Source organism: Phascolarctos cinereus, unplaced genomic scaffold (genome assembly GCF_003287225.1).
Source record: "Phascolarctos cinereus isolate Bilbo 61053 unplaced genomic scaffold, phaCin_HiC Scaffold_9;HRSCAF=440, whole genome shotgun sequence".
NCBI classification, from domain to species: domain Eukaryota; kingdom Metazoa; phylum Chordata; class Mammalia; order Diprotodontia; family Phascolarctidae; genus Phascolarctos; species Phascolarctos cinereus.
Window position 1 is genome coordinate 255,870,830 of NW_027556402.1, and position 22,230 is coordinate 255,893,059.

The window sequence follows — 22,230 nt, forward strand, 5'->3', positions numbered from 1 at the left end:
ACGCTAAGAATCCACCCAGGGCCTCACTATGGGGAGGTGTTGACGCGGTTCTTGAAGGCTGTGTGGGCAGAGCCCACGCTCTGGGAGGCTCTACCAGGCTCTCACCACGGGCTGGGATAGGGGCAAGAACCAAACACTTCCTGCTCCTGAGATGAGAAAACTGAGGCTCGGACAGAGCAGGTGACTCCCCCAGGGTCACACAGCTAGTACCAGAGCTATGATTCCAACCCGGTTCTTACCGAACTCTCAAGTCCAATAGTCAACAATTGTAAACCTTCCTATAGCACTTTGATCTTACAACCTATTCAAGGAAGACGCTTTGCAAACCTTCAAGCCGTATGAAAATGCCAGCTATTCTTTGTAGTATGACCTTGTGAAGTCAATATTATTATGCCCATTTTAATCAGTTAATAAACATTTATTAAGTGCCTACTGTGTGCCAGGTACTATGCTAAGCACTGGCAATACAAAAGACAGTCCCTACCTTCAAGGAGTTCCCAAGGTAGTGGGAGAGAAAATATGCAAATGACTATATGTGACGCAAACCATACAGATGATAAATGGGGAGATAATTAACGAAGGAAGGCACTGGAATGAAGAGGGGTTGGGGAAGGCTTCCTGTAGAAGGTGGAATTTTAGCTGGGCCTCAAAGGAAGCCATGGAGGGAGAGAGCCGTCCAGGTCCGGGGACAGCCAGAGTGACTGTTCAGAAAGCCAAGGGTCTTGTTTGTGGAACTGCCAGGAGGCCGGAGTCCCTGAGTGAAAGAGTCCCTGCCTGGCAGTGAGGAGGAGGAGCCTCGGTTGGGAAGGGCTTTCAATGCCAAGCAGAGAGTTTTGCATTTGACCCTGGAGACAACAGGGCTAGAGCTGAGAGCGACGTGATCAGACCTCCGAGACTTTAGAAATATCCCTTTGGTGGCTGGGAGGACAGACCGGAATGGGAAGGGGCTGGAGGCAGGCACGCTCCCCGTAAGCTACGGCAATAATCCCGATTATTCTTCATTTGATCCTCACAACCCTGGGAGGGAGGTGCTTGATTATCCCATTTTACAGATAAGGAAACTGGGGCGGAGGTGAGGCGACTTGCCCCGTGTCACACAGCAAGTAACTGCCTGGGGCCAGATTTCAACTCAGCTCTTCTTGACTCCCGGCCCAGCGCTCTATGGACCAAGCCGCCATGTCATAGGTAAGCAAGCTGAGCTAGGGAGAGGGCAGGGAAACCGGTTTGCTGGATGCCAAGGGTCTAGGGTCAAATGTCGGCAGTAGGATTCGAAATCAACTCCTTCCCGCGTCCCAGGCCGCTCTGTCCTAGCCCGGCTGCCTTTCCAGCCTGGGGACGGAGGAGCTTGGCTTGGCTCAGCTCCGGCCAGGATGGACGGGCTGGACGGCCGACCTGGACAGGCCAGAGGGCGCACGCAGGTAGGGTGGCCCCGCGCAGGGAAGGAGCCGAGGACGGGCAGGAGCAGGTGCGGGGCGGGTCTGGGGGCGGAGGCGCTGTCCATGCCTACCAATCCAAGCCGGATGGCGAGGCTGGCAGGTCCAGAGCCCGGCTCTGCCTCCGCCCCCACCGCACAAGGATTGGCTGACGGGTGACCAGGGCTCCGAGGATTGGAGCCTGGGATGTGGGAGGAGGATGGCCAGGCAGGGATGATCGGGGGGCTGGGACGGCGAGATTGGGAGGTGCGGAGGAACCCCGGCCCCGGCCCCTGCCGCTGCCCAGAAGCCTCTGGTCAGCTCTCCTGCGGGCTGTCTGTCAACTGTCCTCCGCCTGCCCCGTCCGCGCCCTCTGGCTCCCCCAGCCAGGGGCCCTTTGTCTTTCTCTCAGGCTCGGATTCAGAACCATGGCTCATCAGCAGACTTCCCCGCGCTCTGACGAACTCGAATTTGGGGGGCCACTGGGTAAACATCGGACGGTTTGGGGGAGCAGGGCTTGGCTCAGCCGCTGGACTTTTAGGGGGGTGGGTCCCTCGGTAAGGAGTCGGGCCAGCTGACGGGAGCGGGTGGATCTCCTGGGCAGGGCAAGATTTCTGCAGCTGGAGTTTCGGCGGGGGCCTGGGGGGTGGGGTTGGGATCGGATGGCTGGGGGAGCAGGGCTGGGCTCTGCAGCTGGAGTTTTGGAGGTGGGTCCCTCGGTAAAGCAGCAGGCCAGCTCATGGGGCGGATGGGTCTCCTGGGCAGGGATCTATTGCTGGAGCTGCAGTTCGGCGGCCCCCCGGGTAGGGCACTGCGGTGGCAAGAGAGGGTGGTATGGGTGGGAAGCTGCTGGAGCTGCTTCTCCCTGCAGGGACGGCTGCCATGCTGCTGCTACTCCCTGTGGTCCTCTTCCACCTGCTCCTCACCTGCCACTCGGGCCCCTGTAGCCTGCTCAGCCTGCCCTCTGAGCTGCCCCCAGCCTCTGCCTTCTGGAGTCCTTGGGCTCTGCTGCTGCTTCTGCTCTGGCTGGGGCTGCAGGCTACACTGTACCTGCTGCCCATGGGCAAGGTGAGGGGCAGAGCCCTGGAGGGGAGGAGTCAGGCAGATGGGGAAGGGGGAAGGCAGGGTTCTCAGAGCTGCTTTCTGTCCTCTGCAGGTATCTGAGGGCAGGATGCTGAGAGACAAGAGCCACCTGCGATATCCAATTAATGGTGCTAATCTACCCCCTACCTAGACTCCCATCCCATGTCACCTAGGCTGGACCACTGTCTGTGCTAGGGAAAGGGGGTTGGAAGGGAGTATAGGTCCAGACTTCCTGGCCTCCATTGCTCCCCCTGTAAGGTGGGCTTCTAACTCCTAGACGAGGAGGGGAAACTGATCCTTGGAAAGTGGCCTGAACCCCAGCATGGTATTGCGCCCCCCCCATAGGTGCAGCTTGTGTCTGAGACGCTGCTGCCCCACACATTGCCCTTCTCCTCAGCCTTAGGTACCTTGCCTAGGCCCCCAAAAGCAGTGAGTGGCAGTCCTGGGGACTTCCACAATGGCTTAGGGGAGGCTCTCCCGAGGCCAGGGCCCTGGATTTGGGGTGGGAGGGGAGGAGCTGGGCACAGGCTTCCCGAATGGAATAGGCTCTTGTCCTGAGACTGAGCACCCAGGTTTTCTCTTCCAGGGTTTCGGTGCCTGGGCCTGACGGCTCTGCTGGTGGGGCTGGGGCTGGCAGGGGGTCTGCCCCTCGGGAGCCTCCCAGAGCTGCTCCTGCCGTTGGCTTCAGCAGCCGCAGCTATAGCCTTCATCCTCAGCCTCCTCCTCTACCTCAAGTCCTTTACAGTGCCGCCTTCAGCCCTCGCCCCTGGGGGGAATTCAGGTGAGACCCACGTGGTTTCCAGGCACATGGAGAGCACAGAGGCTGAGCTAGACCCTCAGCGGGATCTGGAACAGGTGCTGAGTAAACACCTCATCTTCTTGCCCTAGGTAACATCGTCTATGACTTCTTCCTTGGCCGAGAACTGAATCCCCGATTCGGATCCTTTGACCTCAAGTATTTTTGTGAGCTTCGTCCAGGGATGATTGGCTGGGTAAGGGCTAGCTCCTGACCAGGGGCTGAGCAGATTCCTGGTAAAGAAGGCTCAGGCAGACACGGAGGATTTAAAACATGCAAATAAACTTGGCCATCTTCTAGGGCTGAGGCCTTTTCACTGGGTCCACTAGGCGGCACTGCAGTGGGTAAAATGCCAGGCTTGGAGCCGGGGAGGCCCATCTTCCTGGGTGACCCTGGGCAAGCCACAAAATTGTTACAGGAATCTCTGCCATGTGGCCTCTACCCTAGATTTCCCAATTTGTTATTTGTGCTTCTGACTTGACAAAAGTTCACATGTCCTGTCCTGCCAAGATTGGATTTGGGGGGAGGAAAGTAGAGGGAGATTAACAGAGGTGGGGGACAGGAGGGAGGGAGAAACTGTCTGTCAAAAAGGAGATAAAAAGCCTGAGAAAAGCAGCTTAGCTTGGGACCAGGGGCTGGCACTTGCTAACAAAACAACATCCCCAATAATACCGGCTAACATTTACTTAGGCCTGCTCTGTGCCAGGCACTGTACTGAGTGCCTTACAAATACTCTTGATTCTCACAACCACCCTGGGAGGTAGGTGCTGTTATTATATCCACTTTACAGTTCAGGAAGCTGAGGCAGCCAAAGGTTGTGTGACTTGCCCTGGGTCATAGCTTCTCAGTAGCTGAGGTTGGATTTGAACTCGGGTCTTCCTGACTCTGGCCCTTGTCTGCCAGAGTCCAGGTTGCTCCAAGCAGGTTCTCAGGGTCCACAGAAGTGTAGGCTGGGCAGGGATAGTTCCCACCCCAGCTAAGCCTCCCCCCTCCCCCATTCTCTGCTTAGGCCCTGATCAACCTGGCTGTGTTGCTGCGGGAGGCTGAGCGCCATGGGGGTCGGCCTTCCTTGGCCATGGGGCTGGTCAATGCCTTCCAGCTTGTCTACGTCGTGGACGCTCTTTGGAATGAGGTGAGGACCATGGAGACAGGGCCGTCTGCACTCTGGGCTCCGAGGGTAGGGAGTCAAGGGCAGAAATGATATAATCAATAATCATATCCCATTTGATTCTCATAACAATCCTGGGAGATGGGTGGGAAACCACTATTGGGGAGGGAGGTGGGGGAGCATGAGTTAGAAAAGGAGGTACAGGGGATGTGGGGATGGAGGGCGAGAAAGGGAATTGTTCTCTCAGGCTCTGATGACCACTCCTAACAGGAGGCAATTCTAACTACCATGGACATCATCCATGATGGCTTTGGCTTCATGCTGGCTTTCGGGGACCTGGCCTGGGTCCCCTTCACCTACAGTCTTCAAGCCCAGTTCCTTCTGAATCATCCCCAGTCTTTGGAGTTGCCTGTGGCTGGGGCCATTTGTCTGCTGTTTGGTGAGTTGATGGGGAAGGGGCTAGAGGAACTGGAAGAGCCGGCTTCTAGTCCCAATGCTGCTGACTATGGGGGCTCGGTCAATTACTTCTCTCTGGGCCTTAGTGTCCTCATCTGGATGACGAAGGGGTTGGAAATGTCTCAGGCTCCTTCCAACCCTGACGTCTCATAGTCTAGTTGGGGATCGGCAAGGGACAGGGCATAGAACAGGTGACATAATAGTGCCTTGCAGAGTGCTGGGCCAGGAGTAAGGAAGACTCATCTTCTCAGACCTGTTCAAATCTGGCCCTTCTTTCTCCCACAGCGATTGGCTACTTTATCTTTCGTGGGGCCAACACACAGAAAAATACCTTCCGGAGGAACCCTTCTGACCCCAGTGTGGCTGGTGAGCTGGGACCTAGGGACATGAGGAATGTGCCAGGACAGCTTAGGCTTCTCCATTTGATTTTTGGTTCCCTTCGTCTACTCCAGGCCTTGAGACCATCCCCACAGCTACTGGGCGGCGCCTGCTGGTATCAGGGTGGTGGGGTATGGTCCGTCATCCCAACTACCTTGGAGACCTAATCATGGCTCTGGCCTGGTCCCTGCCCTGCGGTGAGCTGGCTGTTTTGAGAAGAAAGGTTTGGCTGCCAGGGGTCAGGGGGAGAGGCCTCAGGCTCTTGATTCCAGATGGCAATTGAGGAAGGGGGGTAGGAGGGGCTGGGTCACTGAATGGGGTGAGGATGGAGGTAATCTAGCCCTAAGGAAGGGACCTGGACAGGGTTTGACAGGGTGACCTCCGATGGGAGACTGACTTCTTGTCCAGAAGCTGAAGTCATCCCCCCTCCTCTGGCAGGGGTGACACACCTGCTTCCCTACTTCTACGTTGTCTACTTTACCATTTTACTGGTGCATCGGGAGGACCGAGATGAGCGCCAGTGTCTCCAGAAGTATGGCCTGGCCTGGCGGGAATACTGCACAAGGGTGCCCTACCGTATAGTACCCTACATCTACTGAGCCCACCTGCCCCATCAAGGAACAAAGCTGGGGGCGCCCTGCCCTCTGCTCCCCTTCCCAGGCAGCACGCCCTGTTTCGATCATCTGGAAGAAATGACATCTGCAGCTTGCCCCTTCCATCCTGGTGATCTCTAGAGGCCAGATGCCGCTGCCTCTGGCATTCGATGTCCCCTTGGGCTAGCCGGACACCCACTCTGAGCCTCAGTTTCCTTCTCTGAGGAAGGAGGGGCTGTATGTACTCGTGAATGATTCTGAAGTTGTCCCCAGGAGACAGAGAAAGGAAGCTGGGGAAGCCTCTGAATAGAGCTCAGCTGATGGACCTGTCTGAATCCGGTGGTCATTCCCTGCGCCCAGGGTGGGGGGGAGGAGGCAGCACAGACAGACACACACAGCCCGGGAGGCGGGGTCAGTCTCGAGGCGGCTTTATTGAGGGGTGGGGTGGGGGGCCCAGCTGCCCTCAGGCCAGCTCCTGGATCAGGGTCCTTGGGGCAGGGGGGCGCGGGCCCCCCCACAGGCGCTCCAGCTCCCCGCTCAAGGCCTCCACTTGGCCAGCCTCCTCCTCCTCTGCGCGGTACTCCTGCGCACAGTCCAAGGCGAGCGGCGTGAGCGCGTCCTCGTGCTCGTTGGTCCAGGACAGCAGATACTGGCACTTCTTGCGCGCTCGGTAGAGGCGCTCTCGCTGCCGGCCCGCGGGCACGAGGCTGCGCGCGCGCCCAAATGCGCGCGCCAGTTGCGCCAGCGCGGCCAGGGAGTAGCCCTTCTGCACTCCGGGCTGAGGGTTCTCGCCCAGCAGGAGGCGCGCGGCCTCGCGCATAGCGCCCCGCGCGCCCAGCGGCCCTGGCGGGTGCGCGCCGGCCCTCAGCGCGTGCGCGGCGGCATGCAGCGCCTCGCGCGTGGAGCGGAAGACCTGGCGGGCACCAAGCGCCCCGGCCACGCCCAGCACTGTGGAGCACTGGTCCAGCAGCAGCTCGGGATCGTCGTCCAGGCCGCCATGGTAGAGGCCCTGCGCGTGCGCGTAGGCGAAAAGCACGTTGGGCAGCTGGAAGCACAGCAGGGGCGAAGGCGCGCGGCCTCCGCTGAGCTGCGCCAAGGCGCGGATGGTATCGGGCACGGGCGGCGGCGCGGCCGCGGGGTCGAGCACGTTCTGGGGGGCGGGGGCGGGCTCAGGCGCCTCCTCGCCTTCCTCGCGCACGCGCAGCTCCTCCAGCAGCGGCGCCGGCGCCCCGCCGCTCCACCACCAGGGCCGCCAGGGCGGCAGCAGGCGCCCGGCCTCACCCCGGCTCAGCAGCCGCTCGAAGGCCGCCTTCTCGGCGGGCTGCAGTCGCTCCCACAGGCCTCCCAGACCCTCCAGGTCCTGACCGTCCTGTGGCGCCTCGGCCTCGCGCTGCTGCCGCAGCCGGCGCAGGGCGCCCGCCAGGCGGCTGGGTGAGGCGGTGCGGCCGCGGAGCTCGCCCAGCACCTGGTCCCGGTAGAAGGCCTCGGCGCACGCCCCGTGCGCCCGGTAGCAGGGCAGCGAGCAATAGGGCACGTTGCAGCGGGGACAGGTGTAGCGCGCCGGCTTCGCCTCGCCTGGGGGACAGTGCCCACACGGCCCCGCTGGCTCCATGGCAACGGCCTTCGCGGGGCCCGGAAGTGCCGCGCGCCGCTTTCCGTCTGGTGTCCAGGCACTTCCGCTGGCGCCTCTCTTAGTCTCCAAGTTTCCGCTGCGCGCCGATTGGCTCTCGAAGCTTGGTGGGCGGGATCGAGCAGAATCCCAGGTACTGTGAGCATGGGTAGCTCCTGGCTTCTATTTCCTGCAGAAGTTTTAGCGAAATCCCCTCCAACCTGCCTCTTCCCACGGGTTTGAGACCCTTGTGGGGCGGGAAACACCTTTACTTTAGGAAAGAAGGCCACGCCTCCCGTGTCCACCCTCGAGGCTGCCGAAAGTAATTCTAATCCCCCTTCCTAGCCAAGCGTGCAGACGTTCCTCGCCCCCTCCCCCATCCCGGGAGCGTTCGCTTGTAACTAACACGAAAGAAACTGACTCGTAGTCTGGGGGCGCCGGCAACTCCCCCGTACTCCCAGGAGGGGGCAGCTCGTCCGGGCCTACTTCCGGGCGCCTACTATTCCGCTTATGTAGCCAGAATCACAGAATTACTGCGTTCCTGACTCGTCAGGCTTCCTTCCTTAGGATTTTTAGATTCATTTAACGGGCACTAGGTGGCGCAGTGGATAGAGTGCTGGGCTTGGAGTCCGACCTTAGTTCACATAGGACCTAAGCGTTTACTAGCTATGACCCTGGACAAGTCACTTAACTCTGCCTCAGGTTTCCTCATTTGTAAAACGAGCTGGAGAAGGAAATGGCAAACCACTCAAGTAACTCTGCCAAGAAAACCACAGACAGGTCACGAAGAGTTGGACACGAACGAAAACACGAATATAACAACTGAGCAGCTGCCGCCTCCATGGGCACCAACTATTTCCACTTCTTTGCTACCGCAGTGCAGCTATTTGGGGCATATCTGGGCGTCATCGTAATCTCCAGCCTCCTGGTAGCCTGTTAATTTGTCCTTCCTAAACTGGGGGATCCAGAGCTGAACTGAAGGGCCACAGGGTGTCTGGCAGAGCACAGTGGGATGGAAGGCTTGCTGGCCGACACTGAGCTTTCTTGGTGGCCATTATCAGTGACGATTCCACATCGCTTGCAGGCCATTAAAACTCCCATTTTTCAGGTGACGACAGCTCCCCCACCCTACTGCACTTGCTTATTTTTATAGCCTTTGAAGGGTCTATTCCTGTCCACCTTCTGCTCTGCTGAGGTGTGGTGCCAAGAGCCCAGGATTTGGGTCCTTGCTGGCACAGCAGTACAGGATGAGGATTCAAACTCCTTCAACCAAAGCCAGAGAGTAGATGAAATCGTCCCAACATCCTTTCGTGAAACTCCCTCAAAGTCAAACCAGCCCCTTTCTGAATACCGAGGGAGCAAAGGCAGAGCTTCGCGACCTTTTTCCCCCGTCCAGATGAAAGAGCCAAACCTAATCCCACCCATCTCACCACCGACCCAACTGCATACGAACAGTTTCTCCCATTTCCCCAAAACACCTTTTCCAGGGCTGGAGTCGGTAAAAATCCTGAACTAGTGCTTTAGACGGTAGAGAGCTCAGGGGGCAGCACCTGATACAGGGCTCCAGGTCCTGTCTTTTCATAGTTTCAACTAAGGTCAAAACTGGCAGAGGCTGAGTGCAGAAATACAGGTATCAGCAAATAACCCAACTCAGAGGGAAAGCTTAGGGCAGCTTTCTCCGCCAGCTCCTCCCCGTATGGTTTGCTGGTCCCCTAGTTTTTCTGTTCTTTCCCCCCTTCAAGGACTGTAAACACCCATTCCTCAGAAAATCAGTTGAGTCTCAGTAGAGTCGTAGCGGCTTTATTGGGGACAGACAGAAAGTACCAGGGGATTAGGAGTTGGCATTGGGGCCCTTCTTCTTGCCAAAGGTGGGCACTACGTTGACAAAGCGTCGGTTGTACTGCATCCTCCTCTTAGCACGCCCGGTCTTCTTCTTCTTCTTCTCCTGCTTGGCCACCTACGGATAAGACGAGTTAGGGAGACTCCAGGCACTTAAATACTTGCTCTGTGTACATGTGGGAGGCAGGGGCAATAGCAGACCCAGGTCATTACTTTACATGGGGTTGTGAGGTTCGAATGAGAATATATTTACGTGATGTGTGTTTACTTTACACCACTGGCATGTGAGCCGGAGAGCAGAGGCTGTCTGACTATTTATATCCATCATGCTTTGTATAAAGTAAGCAGTAAAGACTCCATCCATTCACCATATGGTTAAGATCTCGTCCCTGCTCCCCCAAAGCAGGGTCTCGTTCAGACAGAAAACAGGACACAGGAGAGGTACGAGGCACATTAAAAGGGAGCGGTCCTGGACCGCTACCTCCCCATCCCACCAAGGGCACCAGCAGGTTGACTGAAATCCAAATAGCACCGCCCAGACCCTGGGCTCACCTTGGGAGTCTGACCCCTCACTTTTCCAGCTCGGGCCAAAGAGCCATGGACTTTACCTGAGGGAGAAAATGAGACAAATATAAGTTGTGAGAATTACGTACACATACTTTTAAGCTTTCCCAGGGTCAACGGGCAGATCAATGCCAAAACTGCAGAATCTGAACATCAACTAGCCTTTAGCTCAAAGCTCCAAAAAAGTACCTGTTTTCCATCCTTGTTTTTGAGACCTCCAAAGAGAAAAAAGCCACTGAAATCCACGGACTTAGGATCTGAGTGTTGAAGACCCTTCAACTGAGTTCACGGGAATTGTTTACCTGGTTAAGTCAGTGCCGCTAACCACTACACAATAAACTGATCGAGGGAAGAAAAGTCCTGAAAAGGCAGCAAGCACTAACTGGTCTAGGGGCATAAACATTGCCATATTAAGGACTTGCAAGCTCCAAAGATGAACAACTGCTGGGATTAAGTATTCATAGTGTTTGCTTGAAGATTCCATCAAGATAAGGTACAAACAGTATCTGCCTTAGAAACAAAGGTAGTCAGAAACAAATGTGAGGAAGGAGACAAACTACCTTTAGGAAAGAGTCATGACCGAATAAGGCATAAACAGGATAAGAGAAGGTAGAATGAACAGCTCTGATTACAAAAATTAAAGTTTTTGCACAAACATCCAATACAGCAAAGATGAGAGAGGAAGCAGTTAACTAGGGAGAAAAATCTGCAGACAGTTTCACTAACAGAGGCTTTACTATCAAGCTATATAAGGAACTGATCCAAATTCAGAACACTAAGAACCATTCCCCAATTGATAAATCATCAAAAGATACGGGCACACAGATCTCAAGGAATTCAAACTAAAAAGTGTCCCACAATCACTTAATAATGAGAAATGCAAAGTAATGCAACTCTGCATTCTTCAGAGGGGCAAAACTGAAAGGCGAGGGGAGAAGAGGCACAATGCAGGTGACCCTGTGAGTTGGTCCAGCCAAAGTGGTAAGCAATTTAGAGTTAGGGTTATGCCCCCAAAGTACAAACCTACCAATGTAAGCCCTTTGGCCCAATGAGATCAATACTATGTCTAGATGCAGAGATGTCACAAAGAAAAGACTTATATGTACCGAAATCACCTAAAGCGCCTTTTTGTGACAGCAGGGCCCCAGAAACCGAGGAACAGCTAAACAAATCCACTGCGTGTGAATGTGACGGAATACTACTATGCTTTGAGCAATTAACCGTGGATTCGGAACTTAGGCAGAACTGAGTGAGATAAACAAGACCTGAACAACAACTTATGCTGTAACTGGATTGGTAAAAAGTAACCACTCTAAACTTTGATCGGTGCGAAGATCAATCACCAGTCGAGAAGGTGGTTCAGTGTATACAGTGATGGCACGAGAGGTCAGGGAAAGTCCACGTTCAAATCCTGATTACTAGCGATATGACTGTGGACTGACGCCCGCCATCTGTGCCTCAATTTCCTCACCCATAAAATGGAGCAATACTACCTCCCTCCCAGGGTGGATAAAAAAAGCTTGATACTACTTTGATGAAAATGACCACTGCCCACATCGGCACAAAGATGTGAGAAACCAAACACGTAGAAGGGGATGGACACGGCGTCCCTTACCTCCCAGCATCCGAGCAGCCACTTCCAGAGTGGCCAGAGGCTCCACCCCACACTGCCCCAAGATGGCTTCATCCTCCAGCGGGCAGCCACCTAGAAGCAGGACCTGGTCCTCGGGAGCGATGCCCTCCAGGGATGCCACGTGGGCCTGTAAAGCAGGGAGGCAGCGAGCTCGGGGGCTGCCCCAGATGCAGCGGCCTGGGGAGCTCCGTCCCTCCCCCTCTGCAGCGCCCCGGCGGGGGTCTGCCCCACGGGAGGCCTCGCTTACCTTGATCTGGGCGACGGTCTCCCGCCCGGTCACCTCGAGGGTGTGCAGAGCCTGCGCGCGGACAAACAGCTGCATGGTGGCGACTGCGGGGACACGGAAGCGGCGGCTGAGGCCCGGGGCCGGGGGAGGGGACAGGGCCGGGGCGGGGAAGGGGCGAGCGGGGCTCGGAGCAGCAAAGGCCCGGGGAACGAGAGAGGGCTGAGGCCGGGCGGGGAAGGGCCGGCCCAGGTGACGGCCTCGTGCCTCGGCTGCCCCTCTCCCCCGGCCTCGGGCCGCGCACTTACCTCGGACACGTTAGGCTCGCTTCCGCCGCGGCGAAGATGGAGACCAGAAAGAGAGAGAGAGAGATAGAGAGAGAGAGAAAGAGAGAGAGAGGCGGCGGGGGCGCGCACGTTCGTCTCACCACGCCGCCTGCGTGATTGCGCAGACCGACGCGCACGTCCCCGCCAGCCAATCGGAGCGAATGCAAGCCGTAGGGAAGGAAGTCGCTCGTTCGAGCCGCCGATGACTCGAGGGAAGGGGAGGCGGGGCCGGGCTCCTCGTGTGTCGGCGCCTGCGCGAGGCGGGTAGGGCGGGGTTGAGGGGGAGGCGGAAGTCCTCGCACGCAGGGAACGGGGCTGCAGAATGGCGGTGCCTGTTGTGGCGTCCGCCCTCCGCGCCGGGCTGAGGGCTTGCGGGCGGCCGGGACGCCCGGCCTGTGGGCTCCGCTGGCAGGTGAACGCGGCCTCGCCTCTGTCTGGGGCTGGGTTGGGGGGGGGAAGGGAACCGTCTCGAAGAGTCTGATCTCTAAGCGTCGTTTACGGCCTCAAACGTCAGAGCCTCTTCTCCGGGCCCTACGTGTGTAAACGGGGAAACTGAGGCCCGGAGAAGCCCGGGCCTACTGACCTTTAGCGTGTCGGCGCTGGAAAGGACCTCCGAGGTCACAGTACCCCCCACCTCCATTTTACAGAAGGCGACTGAGACCCACAAAGGCCAAGGTCACGGCGGGGACCCGCGATGTAGCCGCATTTGAACCCGGGTCCGGGCCTCTTTCCGGCATGCCCGGCGCGCAGTAAGCGCCTAATAAATGCTGCCGGGCCGCGGCTGACTTTGGGGGTCCAGGACCCGGATGTCGGGGGCGACTTTGCCCTCCTCCGGGCCTCAGTTTCCTCCTTTGTAAAACAAGGGGCTCAGAAACACCTCCCGACGGACCTCCCCTCCCCCAGTGTGGGGGGTGGGCGCCCTTCCACGGCCTCCCCTCCCCCCGGGGTCTCGCGTGGAGTCTCCCGGCCAGGATGGGTCGGAGGAAGGGAGGGAGGAAGGACACACACGTGTGTGTGTGTGTGCGCGCGCGCGCACACGCACCCCCCCCCCCCCCGTGTCGGTGCCCCTGCCCCCATGTAGCTTCCAGTGACAGGGAGAGGAAAAGGTCCCCACCTGGGGTAGGACTGAGAACCCAGCTCCGAGGGGGAGGAAGGTGAGCATGGGGTGCGGGTGCTGACCGTGACAAAGGGCCGTACAGGTGGGTAGATCTTCCAGGGGCAGGGCCTGGAGAGGAATGAAGGCAAGAATTTGGCAGGTGAGGAGCCGAGCCCAGCACTGAGCACTGGCCAGCCCGTGGGGTCCCACTGCCGGCTGCGCCTGGCCCTTTGCCCCGTGGGCACTGAAATTGATCTTTGGATCTCCTCTGGAGCCCAGCCTGCCTGCTGCATGCAGCAGGTGCTTACGGGTGCTTACGCCTGAGTGCCTAGGCCCCAGTTCAGTTCTTTCTCCAAGGCAGTCTCAGGCACTGGAATTGGAGGGAGGTGAAGGCCTTCTGGGCAGGTAGAAGGCGCACCCACGTCGGACTCTTCATAGAAGTATAGATTTGGGGCTGGAAGGGATGGTGGGGGCCAGCCAGTCTGATCTTCCCACTTTACAGATGAGGAGAGTGAGCCCCTGAGAGTATATCCTAGGGAGGGAGGAGAAATGATTGGCCTAGTTTCCTTAGATGAGATGGGAAAAGTCAGTTGGAAGCCAATTGTGGAGGCTTCGGGTCCCCAGCTGCGGAGTTCATACTTTGTGACCTTGCTGCCTTCGAGTCACTGAGGTGGGCATCAAGTGGGCACTGAGGAAGACCGATGTCTCTGTCTCAGAGCCAGACCCAGGAGCCGTCTGCTTACCCTGGAATCGTGGAGTCCACAGAAGAATACAAATTTGTGGAGCGCCTTATCCCTCCTGCCAGCATCCCAGAGCCCCCCAGACACCAGAGTTACCCCACCCCGAGTGGCTGGCAGCCTCCAAAAGGTGAGCAAGCAGAGAATTGAACTGTGGGGCTTGCTTCTTGGGAGAAGTGCCTGCAGGAAAAAAGTTGGGGTTTTGGTGCAAGAGAGTCCAGGAACAATCTTGGCCCGTCCTGTCCCTTCATTTCCAAGACAAAGAAGGGAAACCTGCAGGCTTGTCCCAGGGTCACACAGGTAGCAGGAGCCAGGATTTGAATCCAGTGCTCTTCCCAGTCAGCCTCAGAACTGTGAGCCAAAGCCCACAGTAAAGATCAGCCTCATTTTTGAGCTTCTGTATCCCTGGAGGAGAGACATCCTCCAGGCCCAAGGATTTCCCATGTCCTTCTGGCCTCATGAGCACTCCTTGGTAGAGAAGACATGGGGTGGGGATCAGAGAACAGGTTCTTGTCTTTTTAGGAGTCCCAGATCCCTTGGATGGTCTGGTGAACCCTGGTAACTTAGGAAAATGTTTTTAAATGCACAAGGTAAAATACACAGGATTACTAAGGAAGTCAGGTAGATTGAAATCAAGCTCCCAAGGAAATTCTAGGACCTCTGGAAATCCATCTCTGGGTGCCCAGGGAAGAAGCCCTGGATTGCTATGTGTTCCGATGACCCTACAGAGCCTGCCTACTCCTCCCTGCGTGGTTGTCAGACAAGCCCAGGAAATTCGTCTAAATCCAGGAGATTGAATCAAGGGAGTGGGGGAGCAGCAGGGGAGGGCCCCCTTTGTGCCACAGAGTTCTTGATGCCCCAGGTTTTGTCTCTGAAGATGGGGGGCTGGGGGTGGAATGTCTTCTCCTGGTGCTTAGCACAGTGCCTGGCACCTTTATCAGTAAATGCTTGGCTGACTGCCTGAGCCCCGATGTGAAGGCTTGGGCACACTCGGCTCTGCTCTAGGGAAGACTTTCCTTAAAGCAGGACCCAGGATAGCCCTCTCTCACCTTTGTGATAGGCAGTCAGGCACTAAGGTCTAGGGACTGGGGAACCAGCTAAGTGCATGCTGGTTTCTGTCACAGACCCCCCACCAAACCTCCCCTACTTCATCCGTCGCTCCCGGATGCACAATGTACCTGTCTACACCGAGCTCACACATGGCAACCGGCAAATGACTCTGATCCGAAAGGTGGAAGGGGACATTTGGGTAAGTAGGAGGGGCTCGGGCCAAGGGGTAGGAAACATGGGATATGGAGCGATGGCTGGCACGGGCGAGCACCGGACCCGATTGGTTTCTTTGTCCCCCCTAGGCCCTGCAGAAAGATGTGGAAGAATTCCTGACTCTGCTGATGGGGAAGACACCTGTGACACAGGTCAATGAGGTGACTGGGACCCTGCGTATCAAGGGTTACTTTGATCAACAGCTCAAGGCCTGGCTGCTGGAGAAGGGCTTCTGAGGGTCATAGGGCAAACCAGGTCCCGTAGGCTTGCCCCCATCCGCATCTGGGTGCTGAGACAGACTTGTCCGGAAGTCCTGGCGGCCCCCCACTGCTCCCCATTTGTGGCTGGAATGTCTCCAAGGGGACTCAGAACAGAAGGGGTTTGTCAAGATGACCCTAATAACTAACTCCCCACCCCCGTAGTGCGGAATCTTTCAGGGAAATTTCCCTGCGATGAAAAATATTGTGTAGCCAGTGTTAAGAGGTGGCAGAGGCCCTAGTGAAGGGGGTGGCTGCCTCCACAAGTGAGAAACCGGATCCAGACCCAGCCGCGTCAGGAAGACAAGCAGGGCTTGAGGCAAAGAAGACAAAACATCCATGAATGCCCAGGGGGAGGGGTACCATGGTACAACCTGGCACCAACTTTAATGCAAGTTTTTATTTTGGCCGTATATACAATTGAAGCTATTAAAATTTGTACAATATTTACAAATTAAATAATCTGAAACGGTCTCCAGCAACTTTTTTAACACACAAAACAAAGGGGGAACAAAGGAGAGAGGGGAGCATGGGTGAGGCTAGGCCTAGTCCTGGCTTTATTCCCCCACCCCCTACTGCAGAACCACATCTAACCTGGAGAAACCATGAGCAATTTTCCCTCCCCTCCCTGCTGGGCTGGGTGCTGTTTTTTTTTTACATTTGAAATAAGCTCTGAGGTTGGGTTTTAACCAAAAGACAGCAACAAGAAATTTCCCCCCCAAATTGAGAAGGCTCAGAAGGCTTCCCTGCACGGGACTGAGAGGCTGGCCTCCTTCTGTCCCAGCCCGGGGAGGAGAAAAATGAGCTTTTGGCCACAGACAGGCTCAGCCTCATTACACCAGAGAACCAGGTGCCTCCAACCTCCCATCACGGAAGGGAGAAGTGCCAAGGAGCTGCCCACCAGCCACAGCGGGCTACCCCCACCCACCCCTTCCCTGTCACTCACTTTCCTGAGATGTGGTCACCTGTAAGACACGGACGGGAGTGCGACGGGGCAATGGGGGGCTACTGACACTACAAAGGGACTGCTGGAGGTGGGGGCCATCAAAGGCCAGCTCACCTCGTGCCCCCAGGAGCTAGAGTTAATACTGTTGGGAACAAGGGAGACTCCCTCTATCTTGAGCTGGCCTTTCCAGCCCCTGAGGGAGTGTGTCTTCAGAGTGTCTGCCCTTTTCCTGGGCCCCCCCCCCCAAATGGAGGAGCAGTAAAAAGGGCAGGAAACTGGGTTCTCAACGATCTCGACAGCCCCAACTCTGCCTGGAGTTAAGGGAGGCTGCAGGGGGTGAGTGAAGGGTCAGGAAGGAGACTGACCCACCAGGCCTCCAGCCCACTCCAGTGGGCAAGGAAACAGCCCAAGCCACATGACTTGGATTCAGGAGCTCCCAAGTGGCCTGAGTGGGGGTCCGAACCTTACGTTCTTTTCCAAAGCCTGGTGAGAGGGGAGATGGCACTTGGCGGTGGGATCCACTTCTCACCCGCGCACAAGGGCACCACAGTCAAAACACGAGATTGGGGAGCGGGATGAGGTTGGGCAGTGTCAATGACAAGCAGGGGACCCCAGCTTCTGCAGGCGGCGGCGGCGGAGCTCCACCGCATCGGGCTCCGCGTCTTCCGACAGGTCCTCGGCCCCAACAGACTCAGCAGCTGGGAGAGGGGAGCGGTCAAAGGTCATGAATAAAGGTCAAGCTCAAACAAGGTACTCCTGTGCCCCTCCCCCCACCTTCTCCCCCCCCAAGGGAGATTTCTTACATGAACCTGGCTGCTGCTGCACGGGCTCGGGGGGAAGTGGAGAGGCTCCCGGTGAGGGGGGTGTCGCCTCCGAACTGGGAATGCTGCTGGAAGAGGAGGCCGCAGCAGCGGGTGTAGATGCCGCAGGGGGACTGGCAGGGGCAGGAGGTCGGGGAGGGCTGAGGAAGGAAGCAGAGGAGGCTGGGTGTGGGGCCGGGCCCTGATGCTGCTCAGGACCTGCCCCGCCCTGCCCAGCCGGGTCCGGGTCCAGGGGGCCTTACCCCAGGGAGGCCAGCACAGTGAGGTACTGGTTGATCTGCAACATGGCAGCATCCAGCAGGGTGTGGATGTTCCGAAGGCTTTGGAGCCGAGCTTCCAGATGGTGCCGCTCGTGGCCCTCCAGGGCCTGCAGCTCCTCGGCAGTCAGGCCTGCAAATCCTGCTGGGGGCACTGGCATGGGGGGGAATCCTGCAGAGCGAGAAGAAGGTGTGAACCCAAGCACTCTCGTCCCTGTAAACCTCAGCCCAGTTGCTTCAGGATAGCCACGGGGGCCTGGACTTACCAAATGGCGGGGGCAGGGGCATGCCCATCCAGGGAGGAGGGAAGGGAAAACCAGGAGACGGGGTGGGCTCAGGGACAGAGCCAGTGGACCGAGAGGCATTGGCTGTAACGAACAGGTGTAAGCGGGCCATTAGAGGCAGATTCAGATCTTAGCTCTCCTCCCATTCCCCTCACCACCGGGGCCATCTGCCCTTTCAGGCCCAGGGCTAAGGAACTCAGGCTCCCTTCTCCCCTCCAGCACAGGCCCACGTCAACACCCATCACAGCCAGAGACTCTCTAGGAGTCAGTACTGCTTTCTGACACTCAACCAGACTCACCTGAGGTGGAAGGGGAGACAGGCGGGACATCGGCATTGCTGGGGGGTGGCATGGGGGGAAAGGGGCCCATGGGAGGCCACAGAGGGAACATCCCCGGAGGAAATGGAGGCAGGAGGCCTTGGGGAACTGCAATGAGAAGGACAGAGTATGAAGCAGAAGAGGACGGGGGCCTAGAAACTCCAGTGCTCCAGGTAGAAGGGATGAGAGGCAACGTGTGGGGTGCACGGACAGGCTCCCTGGAGTAGCGGGAAGCTGGGGGTCTGTGGAGGCCTGGGGTACTTACAGTTGGGGGGCTGGGGAAGGATGGGGGGCTGGTGGGGGGCAGGTGGGGGGGCCCTGCTCAGGAGGTTCCGGGGCGGCTGGGGACTGGGCGGGAAGCGAGGCGCGCAGGACGTCCATTCGGCACGTGGGGCAGGTCTGCTGTCGCTGGAACCAGGAGCGCAGGCAGCTGGAAAAGCGGAATCTAAGGCAGTAAGAACACTTAGGCCCGGCACCTGCCTCCTCCCCTGGCTCGGGAAGCCAGCGCCAGCCTCCCATCTCACCTGGTGTGGAAGATATGGTTGCAGGGAAGCCGCTTGGCGCCGGTCACCATCTCCTCCCTGCAGATGATGCAGACGTTGTCCATGGCCTGGAGCTCCTCGGCCGTGGCGTCTGGGTACCTGAGGAAGGACCGGTCCGGGTGAGCCAGGGCCTTTGGGGCCCAGGGTGCACACGGGAGGAGCCTGTACCCAAGGGGAGTACTCACAGCGTGTTCATGTTGCGGATGGCTCGGCGAGACATGATAGCGTCGGTCACCGCCTTCTTAAACTGCCTGCAAGACAGGAGGGGCCCGTCGGGCCTCTGAAGCGCCTCCCAGCCCTCCCCCAGGGCCAAGCCTCTGCGCCAGGCCGAGCTGCAGGGAGCCTCCTCTAACTCCTGCATCCACTCAGGCCCCCAGCACTTCCTCCCCAGCTGACTTCCCAGCCTTCTTCCACCCAGGTCTCTCTGCCACCCTCAACACAGATCTTCCTCAAGTACAGGCCTGGGCAGGGGATGGCTCCTTACTATGAAGTCCCTGCACTCAAGGAGCCCCCTGTCTAATGGGGAAGATCTCACAGGGGCAGACCCAGCCCGCCTCAGAGCCAGCAGTGTGGGCTGTGAGAGGCCTACCTCATGGCCAGGTACATGGGCCGGATGGCAAAGAGCGGGAACGTGTGCACCTTGATCATGATCGTCATGAAGGCCATGTAAAGCAGAACTTTGATGAAGCCTGAGGGGAAGGAGGGGTGCACCTGGAGGCGCTGAGAGTGCTGGGAGGTCCCCCCCACCAAGAGGAGCAGGAGGTGTTGGGGGAGCTTACCTGTGAACAACTCTGTGTAAAGCATGTAGACGGCCTTGTTGTCCCAGGGGTTCTCGTTCTGGAGATCGACTGAGTGCAGAACGTATTTGATGAAGATGGTGAGGACCATGGTCATCAGGATGGCGTACTGAGAAGGAAAGGAGGACGGCAGGGTCAGGGAGGACCCTCAGGCACCCCTGTCTCTTCCCTTCCCCTTGTCCCTCCCCTGCCTCCGCCCCTCAGCCCCATCAGTACCTCAAAGCCAAAGACCAGCTGCACAGAGGCCCCCCGGGTCAGGATGCTGTGATAGGCATGATTGACAAAGAGGAAGTCCAGGGCACCCAGGAGGAGCATGAGGGCTGCAGGGGATTGAGGGAAGCCATAAGATCGGGGCAGGCATCAGCTGGGGCTGGTTTCCTTTTCTAAGACATTTCGGCCCTGGGGTTAATGTTAGGGGGAGGTGGGAGCCCCAGGTGCCCTCTGGGAACTCCCAGCCTACCCTGGAGGGGAACAGCAACAGCCCAGACTCCTGGGTAAGCAGGCAGAACATGAGGAAGTCTCTTTGGGACTTAAGGCAGTTGAAGTGCCCTGGAGTGGAACAGGGCAGGGAGAAAGAATGCAAATGAACTTCTCAAATTAGCTTTGTGGTCCAGCTGTACTTCTCAGGAACAGGCAGAGGCCCAGTCCCGTTCTCAGTGCCACTCACAGGCAGGGGGGAGATAAACAGATAGATGGGGATGGCCTCTGCTCCCCTCCCCACTTCCACAGGGCAACAAACCCGCCAGCATCCCCCCCCCGCCCTGCCAGCACAGGTTCACCCAATTCTTGCGTCCAGGGGCCACTCACAGACAATGCGGCAGTGAAACAGCCAGGAGATGTTGGGGCTCCGCTCCATCTGGGCAAGAACAGCAAAGTGGCATAAGGGAAGCCATTCCCTTCTCTCCAGGCTCTGCCCAGAATTCCCATTTCTCCACCTCCACATCCTCCCCTTCCAAATCCCCGGTCCCCCTCTCTGCTACTGCTTTTTCCTGCCTCACTCACAAAGTCAACCCGGTCCTCAGCCAGCCAGTGGAAACACTTGAGGAAGAGAAGGAGGGTGAAGAGCGCCACAAACCGCGGGCTGAAGTCATCCCGGAAGACCGTGAAGGCCAGGCAGGTCTCAGTCACTGCATACCAGGAGCGCTCCAGGAGGTGCTGGGTGGGGATGGGAGGAGACCCTCATGGACTGGAACAGCTGGTGCCCCAACACCTGGACACCAGATCTTCTTGCACCCTGACACCTGGTCTCCCACAGCTGGGCAGCAGGTCCCTCCAGCACCCCCACACCTGGTCCCCAGCACCCTGACACGGGGTCCCTCCAACACCCTGACATCTGGTCCCCAGCACCCCGACACCGGGTCCCTCCGGCACCCCCGTCTCACCTCCATCTCGGCAGCTCTCAGCTGGCCGAAGAACACCTTGCCCATCACCTTGCCCAGCAGAAAGACGAGCACGAAGGCCTGGATGTAGAGGACCTGGGGGCGGGCGGAGGGGCGGGGCGGGGTGAGGGGCGCCCGGGGGGCCGCGCCCTCCCCGCCCTCCCCCCCCGCCCGCCGCCCGCCCGGGGCCCGCACTCACGGCCATGCTGGGGCTGGACTTGGTCAGGTAGACCACAGTAGGGTAGAACTGGTGCTTGAGGTAGTAGGCGTGGGCCACCACGGCCCCGGTCAGCGCCAGGCTGGCGGCCATCATCACGGCCGTGCGGAACATGGCCCCGGCCGGGAGACCTGGGGGGTACCGGGGGGGGCGCGTGAGCGGCCTTCGCCCCCCACGTGTCCGCGAGAGGCGCCGGGGGCGGCGGGCCCCCGAGCTCCGGGGCCCGCGGCACGGGAGGGCGCCCGGTCCCCCACCCCGGCGCCCCCGCCGCTCCTCCCCCGCCCCGCCCCCACTCACCGGGAGCTCGGGGCTCCCGAGCCCGCTGGCCCCGCGGCGGCGGCGGAGATAACACGGGCAGCGGCGGGGAAACGCAGAAGGCGACCGTGACGGGGGCGGCGGCGGCGGCTCCACCAGTTAACAACACTCCCCACCTCCTCCGGGCCGGAAGTGCGAGCCGCAGACACCTCACTTCCGGCCGCTCGGGCGGCGGGGTGGGACGTACCAAGTGCACCGCCCCTTGCCCCGCCGCGGTCACTAAGGAGCCCTTTCCGGATCTGAGCTTAACCTGCACTTAGAGGGGCCGCGGGAAGTGGGGAAGGGGAGCGAAGGGCACCTCCTCGAGGGACGCAAGCTCTCGGGGAGTCGAGTGTCCCCCGCCTCCTGGGTCACACATGGTATCTCCTGGACGACCAAGAGGAGGATTTTACCCTTCGTTGCCAGGAGGGGGAGAGGCTCCTCTCCCAGCGCGCAGTCCGAGGACTGAACCATTCTCGGGGGAGGGACAGCCAAGAAGGCTGAGATGGGAGACCCCAGGGGAGGGGAAGGAAGAAGAGAGAACGAGTCGGGCAAGACCTCGAAGAATGCAAAAAAACCTGTGGAAAGCGCGTGACCTCTGGGAAACGGAGCAGCATCTTCCCGCTAGGAAAATATCTGTATCTCGAACTCCCCTCCCTTAGGTCTGTGGAGTGAGATGGGTCGCCGTGGCCACATTTGATTGGTCAGATCAGAGGCACGCGGACCAATAAAAAAATGTAAATCTGCTTACCAATAGGAAAGCAGGCCTCGTACGGCTGTTGCTAAGAGGAACGACCCTGGAAGCCAAGCCGACTGTCAAAAGGAGAGGAAGACTCGGAGGGTGGGGGCGTGGCCTCGCGGCCAAGACTTGAGGGGGCTGGAGAGGCGCAAAGGCGCGGAATTAGGAAATATGAACATCGTGAAGTGCTCTAGAATCCTGGGCTGCGTAGGGTGGCGGGTCCATTAGTACATATGGGCCATAGGCTAGCCGAGCCGGAGGCTC

The 22,230-nt window shown here is 58.5% G+C and overlaps 5 protein-coding genes across 9 annotated transcripts; 2 read left to right on the top strand and 3 right to left on the bottom strand.

The window, feature by feature from the left end:
• Positions 1-816: 816 nt before the first annotated feature.
• TM7SF2 (transmembrane 7 superfamily member 2) lies at positions 817-6,151 on the top strand. Of its 4 annotated transcripts, none has more exons than XM_020968021.2 (12): positions 817-968; positions 1,053-1,185; positions 1,825-1,898; positions 2,284-2,480; positions 2,569-2,623; positions 3,082-3,276; positions 3,384-3,487; positions 4,301-4,423; positions 4,670-4,838; positions 5,141-5,221; positions 5,308-5,430; positions 5,672-6,151. In XM_020968021.2, exons 3-12 carry the CDS (start codon positions 1,841-1,843, stop codon positions 5,830-5,832), a joined length of 1,266 nt encoding a protein of 421 aa, XP_020823680.1. In that variant the 5' UTR covers positions 817-968; positions 1,053-1,185; positions 1,825-1,840; the 3' UTR covers positions 5,833-6,151. The 4 variants fall into 4 exon arrangements, with proteins under 4 accessions (XP_020823680.1, XP_020823679.1, XP_078004553.1 ...); XM_020968020.2 differs by having other exon boundaries at positions 818-968; positions 1,799-1,898; XM_078148427.1 differs by lacking the exon at positions 817-968 and having other exon boundaries at positions 1,047-1,185.
• An 87-nt stretch (positions 6,152-6,238) lies between these two features.
• On the bottom strand, positions 6,239-7,438 carry ZNHIT2 (zinc finger HIT-type containing 2). Its single transcript, XM_020968025.2, has one exon. The coding sequence runs from the start codon at positions 7,436-7,438 to the stop codon at positions 6,290-6,292; it is 1,149 nt and encodes a 382-aa protein (XP_020823684.1). The 3' UTR covers positions 6,239-6,289.
• Positions 7,437-15,846, top strand: MRPL49 (mitochondrial ribosomal protein L49). Of its 2 annotated transcripts, none has more exons than XM_020968038.2 (4): positions 7,437-7,589; positions 13,833-13,983; positions 14,978-15,102; positions 15,206-15,846. In XM_020968038.2, exons 1-4 carry the CDS (start codon positions 7,437-7,439, stop codon positions 15,350-15,352), a joined length of 576 nt encoding a protein of 191 aa, XP_020823697.1. In that variant the 3' UTR covers positions 15,353-15,846. The 2 variants fall into 2 exon arrangements, with proteins under 2 accessions (XP_020823697.1, XP_020823698.1); XM_020968039.2 differs by lacking the exon at positions 7,437-7,589 and adding an exon at positions 12,292-12,432.
• On the bottom strand, positions 9,220-12,114 carry FAU (FAU ubiquitin like and ribosomal protein S30 fusion). The gene is made up of 5 exons (XM_020968044.2): positions 12,003-12,114; positions 11,719-11,801; positions 11,454-11,598; positions 9,827-9,882; positions 9,220-9,392 (listed from the first exon to the last, which is right to left on the bottom strand). The coding sequence occupies exons 2-5, from the start codon at positions 11,791-11,793 to the stop codon at positions 9,267-9,269; spliced, it is 402 nt and encodes a 133-aa protein (XP_020823703.1). The 5' UTR covers positions 11,794-11,801; positions 12,003-12,114; the 3' UTR covers positions 9,220-9,266.
• On the bottom strand, positions 15,718-21,622 carry SYVN1 (synoviolin 1). The gene is given in 17 exon segments (XM_020968011.2): positions 15,718-17,017; positions 17,123-17,280; positions 17,383-17,569; positions 17,664-17,765; positions 17,981-18,106; positions 18,264-18,312; positions 18,314-18,428; positions 18,523-18,639; positions 18,726-18,791; positions 19,130-19,229; positions 19,320-19,446; positions 19,554-19,657; positions 20,145-20,193; positions 20,340-20,492; positions 20,720-20,812; positions 20,916-21,064; positions 21,231-21,622. Coding segments are annotated over 16 exon segments (1,785 nt in total). The 5' UTR covers positions 21,048-21,064; positions 21,231-21,622; the 3' UTR covers positions 15,718-16,910.
• Positions 21,623-22,230: the final 608 nt, after the last annotated feature.